The sequence below is a fragment of the Lottia gigantea genome (assembly GCF_000327385.1).
Source record: "Lottia gigantea unplaced genomic scaffold LOTGIsca_39, whole genome shotgun sequence".
In the NCBI taxonomy this organism is placed as follows: Eukaryota; Metazoa; Mollusca; class Gastropoda; family Lottiidae; genus Lottia; species Lottia gigantea.
The window spans coordinates 659,545-667,699 of record NW_008709333.1 but is presented as its reverse complement, the minus strand read 5'-3'; the positions used below and the strand labels follow the sequence as shown (position 1 = coordinate 667,699).

The following is an 8,155-nucleotide window of genomic DNA, read 5'->3' as shown; positions in this document are numbered from 1 at the left end:
TGTTATCTTGGTCGTTGGCGCCTTGACATATATTTGAATTATATAATTTAAAATTTTAGGTCGAATGATTAGATTGCATCGAGATTGTCGTGATGTCATAAATCGATTATATTGGTGGAATTGCAGGAACAACAGACGTCTGATTGAAAAGTGGAATGCTGCAAATTGATGCTATCTGTGTCCCAGATACACATACAAAATTTAGAAAGCCTCTTGATTATATAGTGTAAGAGATGTATGTTGTATAAAGAACAAATTTTCGGAATGAAAACCTAGCACCTGGCTGGTCTACAATTAAAAAAAGCTGATCAGGCGGAAGTGACAAAGGCTTTAACAGGAACATATCATTATGTTCTTATTGCATATAATTAAGATTTTTAAACAATCATAAATATCCACGTATGTACAGTCTGGATAAACAAAAAAAATGCTTTTTGATCTTTCTTGATCGGTCATTCTGCTGATAATTTTCTTCTAATTTAGCTAATATTGAAATAATAATGTGAGACAAACTGGTATTTTTCCAAGTCATTTTCTATTTATATAAGTATTAGCATTTAAATAAGGGAACCCATCTTTAAACATGCAGAAGAATTTCGTTTTGACAAGGAATACGGTTTATTCAATCAGCTGACAAAAATGTAGACGACAGAATCTCTTTAAGTTACATTGTAGCATTTGGCGATGTAAAATATAGATTATGGATACCTGGTACATTGATTATATCTGTTTCCCTATACTATATAATGTAATCGTACAGTGTGTATAGAATGAGTTAAGTTTCTGTAGAATCTATTGTTGAGATGGGGGTGGTAGGTCTCACCTGGCCTACTTCTGTTACATGTGTTATATATATATATTACTCAGAAAAGCTTCAGAATTACTTGTTTTCAAAACTTGAAGAAAATTTTGACCGATATAGAGGATGTTTATACTTTTAAAACATTTTTAAAAAATCGGATATTACGCATTCATTCAGAGCAGAAATAGTGGATTTTACTCTAACATTTTTAAAACTATGATGAGATTGTGATCTGAGCTAGCAGACGATTGTTATTCTACTGGGGGCCAAGTGAGAAACTCTTGATTCTGTGAAAATATTCATGATTCCGCCCCCAGAACTCCTGAAGGCATTGCGATTGTGGTAGTCAATTAGTGTCAACAAAGTTCGATTGTGTGTATTTGGATGTTAGTGTCTATATAAAGTCATTCGGGTTTAAAATTCCATTTCATTCCATTAGCTCATTAAGGTTAAGAAAAGCAAGATGTAAAATTTCTAGAAAGGTATTTAACGGCGGGGCGTAAAACTCTATTTCATTTGGTTTTCAACATTTATTCTATTATTGGACAATTCATGAATAGAGTTTCAGGGCTTGTAGTTTCATAACTTAGTATTAACAGACTGGTAGGGCAAGTTAGCCCTGTTCATTTGGTTGCACTGGTCATGTTGGACAATTCATGAAGATAGATTCGGCACGTCAGGATGGGGGTGGAGAAGAAACGACTTCGTGAAGATAAAACAAGGGCCAAAAACTGGAAGAGATGGGGCCCGTACCTTGCAGAACGACAGTGGAGCACTGTGAGGGAGGATTATTCCGCAGACGGTAATTGGTAAGTATCAGCATTCTCGGAAAGAATTTTTCTGTTTTATCGACGGCTTCGAAAGCACTGGTCGTGGAATCTCAAACGGTTTCCTGAGGGTGGGTTAGACCAAACCTACAGTCGTCTCACTGTTAATGATGTCGGTCTGTAACTGCCAAGCATCAGCATATTTGGGATACCTTTTTATCAGTTTTATGGAAGTTGTCGAAAGTACTGGTAGTGGCATGAGGTTTGGGGGGGGGGGGGGGCGAACCTAGAGTATCTAATTTCCCAAGCATATGACACGTTTCTAAATGTTAGCGATGATTAAATAAAAACTGACGGGAAATTTGTCTAGACGTTCGCTCTGACATTAAACCGAGGACATGGTTACAGGTTGTTCACATTATGGTATAAAGCTTTCACGACAAATAAAGTAGGCTAGTGCCGATGTCGTGATAAAATTCCCTACATTGTACACTGCATGGTGTTGTCTGTCTTCGATAGCCCAATTGGTAAGAGGGGCTGACATGGAAAAAGCGTCTAGTCGTTCGGATGGGACAATAAACCGAGGCCCCGTGTGCTACAGGCTGTGCACGTTAAAGATCTATCGACAGTTGGAAATCGAAAAAGAGCAGGCTAATGCCACTGTCCTGGCAAAATTTTCCTCATTGCACCCTGTATGCCGTTGCCCGTCTTCATTAGCCCACATGGTGCAGAAAAGTAGGACGTAAAACTCCATTCATTTTATTTTATTTCAATAGCCCAATTCAGAGTACCCTTATCGGTAATTGCGGGTTGTGTTGGATTGGATTTCTTTGGAAACCATGTGGACACGGCAGTCTTTACTAGACGGGGCTGTCGAGAAGTGGCGGCGCCGGCCTTCCGAGACTGGGGGCACAAATACGGAACAGATTGGCTTAATGGAAGAACCATTGTCGGGATTGAGATTCAAAATTAAACAGCCCTGTGGACGTGCCATAGGCGCAAGGCTCCCATGGAGCGTCTGGGAGGGTTTTTAATTTGTAGGAAATGTTGTGGGGCTACAAATCATGCCCCACGGCTAGAAATTGTCCAAAATTTATGCATGACTACAAGGTACCTCATTGCTCCCCAAAATTACAGCTTTGGGGAATAGTACCCAGGTTGGAAACCTCTGCTGTAGTGTGAACAGAGCTTGAGGACTATATCTATGACTATATTATTGGTACTATGAGAGACTGACCGAATTCTATTTATCAGTGGTAAGTTGGTATCTTGACTAAACATTGACGACCTTCAGACTGAAGTAGACTACTTCAGTATATATCTATCTACTTACGTAATATTACATAATGATACTGTTAGCGAAAAAAGGGGGGGGGGGGGGGGTGGGGGCTTTTTAAATATTATATATACAACACCGATACAGCATACGAGGTGTGGATGTAGAGAATGATGTGGTAAGTCTAAGGATAGATCTAAGAAAATCTCAACCAAATGTACATAGATACCTACACAATGTAACATACTTGAGCACTGTTATGAAGATAGCGGTTGAAAGTGGATTCTGGGCTTACACGCCTATACACGAAAGCACGGACCGAGCATTAGGATATTACTTACCCCATGATGATAACATAGAGGTCACATTTCTATGTAGAAATTAAGACCAACTTGTGTGTGACGTGTCCGATGATCTATTCAAACAAGGTCGTAAAGAATCCAATTCTTTTATCCAGTTGTCTATTTTTCAGTTGGGATTATTTCCCCCACGATCATGCCCGATCTCGAACGTATCGGTGGGGTGAGGATGGGCTAATGGGTATCACAGACAGACAATGTCGGCTATGCCTAGGTATATCATTATGGAACACTAAAGACAGGATTCTAAAAGAGAGACTGTTTGGATTGACAGGTATGCAGGTAAGAATATGCACGTGCATTTCTATCTCTGACCCACTTTCATCATAACTTTCATTTCTTGATAAAATGTGGGCGACCGCATTATTTTTTTTAACCGCTTTCTTCTTGTCAGTGATGCAGGTCGAAAGAGGCTGGCATGGGAAACGTCTAGTCGATCCGATGGAACAATTTGTTGGACACTGTGCACATTAAAGATCCCTCGGCAGTTAAAAATCAAATAAGAGTAGACTAATGCCGCTGCAAATCAGATACATACACTTGGGACGTTAATTTCATTCGCCATCCCGGTTGTCATTTAACTCGGGTAAAAAAAATCATACAAGCAGCAAAGCTATTCCGTTGATCCATATACCGCCCAAGGCATGGCAAAATCTAGAGTAATAGTTGTATAGTAGAGAAATTCATTCTTCAGGGAAACCATGGCGAGGACGTGAAAGAGTTATATTACTATCTAGATAGTACTCCAACACATTCCTATATGAAGATGTTATATAAATATCCTCATGCCGAGTTCCCATACAATCAGTTAGTCCACGAGAATGGGAAACGAACCGTCCTAGATCGAGAATACGAGATTACTGATACTGGTAAGCATATACTGTATAATTCGGTAAACAATGCACACATTGTATAATACGCACTTAAAGAGCTAAGATTCATACATTTCTTTTTGAAAATGACATTGGATATCGAGTATATGACATTATTGATACTGGTGAGCATATACTGTATAATTCGGTAAATAATGCGCACCTTTTACAACACGCACTTAAAGAACTAAGTGGCATTTCAATTGCGTGTACTTTTACATAGTCATGACTTGTTATATTGTTACAAGGAGTTGATATTTAGTTAATATACTATTATTAATATACAGTTAATATACTGTATATTTCTGTAAACAATGCGCACCAAGTACAATACGCACTTTAGTACTAAATGTCATTTGAGTATTATGTTCTTTCATATAGTCATATGTTGCAGTACAGTTTTAACTCTTTATCAGCAGATGCGATCATCCAGTTTAAAATAGCAAAATTAAATCACAGCATGGGAATTATTATCGAAAATCAAAATTAAATGTTACTGGCTCAGTCTAGAGAAAAACAACAGCCAGACATGAACACGTGGGCGTCATTTTCACAACCTTGTCCCGGTGTTTCAGAAAGAAAACCATAAAGAATATAAATTTAAATAGATGCGTAAAAGTCCATTGAATTATATTGTATATTCTAGGTGTCTTTGATAACGATGAATATTGGGATGTGAAGGCAGAGTATTGTAAAGCGTCACCTAACGACATCCTGGGTCGTTATACTATATATAACAGGGGCGATAACCCAGAAACCATCTATGTCTTACCTAATTTATGGTTTCGAAACGTTTGGTCGTGGGGCGATGATTGTGATGTAAGTACATGTGTAGTTGAAATATGGAGTATAATATAGGTTTGAAAAGGTTTCGAGGAATTCGGAGTAAAGGGTTTTTGTTTGAGGAATTTTTGAGGAAGTAACGTTCACTTCCAGTGGATGCTGATATTGCAAACTAGGTTTTTATTGATAGATGACGGGTTAACGTTCGCTTCCAGTGGATACTGATATCGCAAGCTAGGTAGTTACTGATAGATGACAGGTTAACGTTCGCTTCCAGTGGATGCTGATATTGCAATTGGTGGCCGTAGTTGGTAGTTGGATTGGTTCAAATTGGATGATTTTGTGTTGTTGGTTTGGTTGTTGAAAATATTTTAGCTTTGAAAGAAGGGAGTTATAGTCTGCGACAACAATTAGGGGATGATATTCAATTGCAGGCGTGGTTCTCGTTGACCATTAAGAAACGCTTTAGGATTTAGGGCGTGGTCTTCGAGGTCTTCTGTAACCATTAAAAGTGTGGTTTGCCATTGAAGGCGTTGTCCACGATGACCTTTAAAGGTATGATTTGTAGGCGTGATCTCCGGTGACCATTTAAGGTATGATTAACCATTGTAGGCGTGGTCTCCGGCGAACACTATGGGTATGCTTTATCATTGTAGGCGCGGTCTCCGGCGACCATTTAATGTATGATTTACCATTGTAGGCATGGTCTCCGGTGACCATTTAATGTAGGCTATGATTTACCATTGTAGGCGTGGTCTCCGGTGAAGCCGTTTATGTTTCAAGATAATTCTGGTAAAGTAATCTGTCGACTTGCTGATATGGGTAAGATATGTTTTATTTCTATGCATCTCACAGAGTCAATATGATTGTGCATTTTGAGATTCGACCTAGAGGAATGAAGAATGTAGATATATTTGACCTAGCTGAAAGACTGTGATTCAAAATAATATGCCCACTTTTCCTACATGCAACAAAACATACTGTAGAAATTTAGATTGTCGTCACGTGCACGTGCAGTTGATGCCCTAACTTAACTGAGAGCCAAGGTTGTGACATTCAAGTACAAATTTTAAACCAATGAAAACCTGGAAAAGTGTCAACCCCGGCCCATAATTTGAGGTTACCTGCCATAGTGAAGCATGGTAGAAACATAGTAATAGTTTCGGACATGTTACAGGGGCGATGGTAAAACTGTTAAAGCATGTTTGGACGGGGCTTAATTCAAACTATATTTTATTTGTAGGGGAGTTTAAATTTGAAGTGGACGTGGATCAGAATGGTGAGAAACCAGAAATTATTTTTACCGAGAATGAAACTAACTATAAAAGATTATTTGGTGGTCACAATACTTCAAGATATGTTAAAGATGCTTTCCATAACTACATCATTCACGGTAAGCGAAATGTTTAAATTGTAACCATGGTGACTATTGTAATCAAGTGGCATTGGGTAACAGTGGCAGGGCAAGCGGATGAAATTAACAAAGTAAGTCAAGGATTGGTCAAGTAAAATTGGTCGACGAGAGCATTGATATCAGGTGTTCCAAAAGGTAAAAATGCTAAAAATGTCTAATAAAAAGATTCATTCATTTATTTATTCATTCTTTCATTAATACACTTCAATCCATTCATTCATCTCTCTATTCATTCATTCATTCATTCGTTCGTTCATTTATAGGTTGTGGTTTTAATTTTGAGATCAATTTGTCCTTGAAGCTTAATTTCAGTTATTTCAGTTATTTGTTTTAATTCTGTTATAGTTTATCAATAAACTGATTTTTTTCTCACTCAGGCCATCTGTTCCTTATTGATCTCAACTAAAGGTAGTATCCCGCATAGATCTGAACAATGTGTTCAAATTGTTTAATTCTGCATCAAACAATGTAAACAAAATTTAAAGGATAACTATCAAATTTCATTGTTACTTTATGATGTTTTCTATCCAAGATGGCTGTTATCCAAGATGGACGCTAACAAATATGCCCGCAATCTAATATGACCGCTATCGAAGTTGGCCGCTATCCATGATGGCCACTGTCCATAAGGGCCTTTATTCAAAGTGACCATTATGCGAGATGGTCGCTATTCAAGACGACCGTAATCCAAGATTGCCTCTAACAATGGTCAATATCCAATATGGACCCTAACCAAGATGGTCGCTATCCAAGATGTCCAATATTCAATATGGCCTTAAGCGAAGATGTCCACTTTTCGAGATGGTGATTACGTCATGTATCTCAGATTGATGTTATTCAAGATTGCCGCTATCCAAGATGTCCGATATTCAATATGGCCGCTTTCCAAGATGGTCGCTATCCAAGATGGCTACGATTCAAGATGGCCTCTGTAATAAACTCCCTTGTCCTTTCAGGAGATAGGCACGCTGTGAATCCGGATAAAGAAGGGACGAAATGCGCCGCTGTATATAAACTATGTATTAATGGTGGAGAATCTTGCACACTCAGAGTTAGACTATATTTAACTGAGGAGACGCCAACCCAGACCTTTCAGTCGTTTGATCAGATATTCCGGGATAGAATCCACGATGCTAATGAGTTTTATGACGATGTGAGTACAGAATATAATAGTTCTTTCACTGTGTTAAATGATAAAAAGATTTTAAGTGGGAAGCTTAAACCGGACCGGCATCTATTTTGATAGGGGGGATGCCACTGCCCAAAAACAAATCCCGATATCCAAAGCAACATTTTGACGAAGCATTGGTAGAAGCTTATGAACTTTTCATGTGAAGAAGTATGCAAATCATAAGTAAGGAAGTATTTCATAACGAAAAGTGGTATCTAGAAGAGTAAGCGCTCCCTTTAAAACTCTATAGTTAAGCATATTTAATAGTGTTAATAATATTTCCAGATCTTACCTTTTAAACACGTAACAGAAAGAAATGTAGTGCGGCAAGCCTACGCGGGGCTGTTATGGAGTAAACAGTTTTACCATTACGTAGTGAAGGAATGGCTTCAGGGTGATAAAAACCACCCCAGACCTCCCCATGAACGATGGAAAGGCAGAAATCACGACTGGTTACATCTCTTTAATAGGGATGTCATTTCTGTCCCCGACAAGTGGGAATACCCCTGGGTAAGTCGGCTTTTATACAGGGGCAAGGTCTACTTTTACCCAGGGGCTAGGTCGGCTTTTATACAGGGCTAGGTCAGCATTTATACAGGGGCTAGATCGGTTTTCATACAGGGGCTAGATCGGTTTTTATACAGGGGCTAGATCGGTTTTTATACAGGGGCTAGGTCTACTTTTATACGGGGGCTTGGTCGGCTTTTATAC

The 8,155-nt window shown here is 38.7% G+C and overlaps 1 protein-coding gene across 1 annotated transcript in view; it reads left to right on the top strand.

The window, feature by feature from the left end:
- Window positions 1-1,483: 1,483 nt before the first annotated feature.
- The window catches only part of LOTGIDRAFT_163313 (hypothetical protein), a gene marked incomplete at both ends in the record, with an annotated part of 27,970 nt that continues 21,298 nt past the window's right edge, over window positions 1,484-8,155 (top strand). Inside the window, 8 exons of the mRNA XM_009059408.1 lie at window positions 1,484-1,611; window positions 3,318-3,486; window positions 3,899-4,073; window positions 4,723-4,895; window positions 5,609-5,681; window positions 6,103-6,252; window positions 7,230-7,426; window positions 7,730-7,954. Of these exons, the coding sequence (XP_009057656.1) occupies window positions 1,484-1,611; window positions 3,318-3,486; window positions 3,899-4,073; window positions 4,723-4,895; window positions 5,609-5,681; window positions 6,103-6,252; window positions 7,230-7,426; window positions 7,730-7,954 (1,290 nt within the window). The remainder of the gene's footprint in view (window positions 1,612-3,317; window positions 3,487-3,898; window positions 4,074-4,722; window positions 4,896-5,608; window positions 5,682-6,102; window positions 6,253-7,229; window positions 7,427-7,729; window positions 7,955-8,155) is intronic.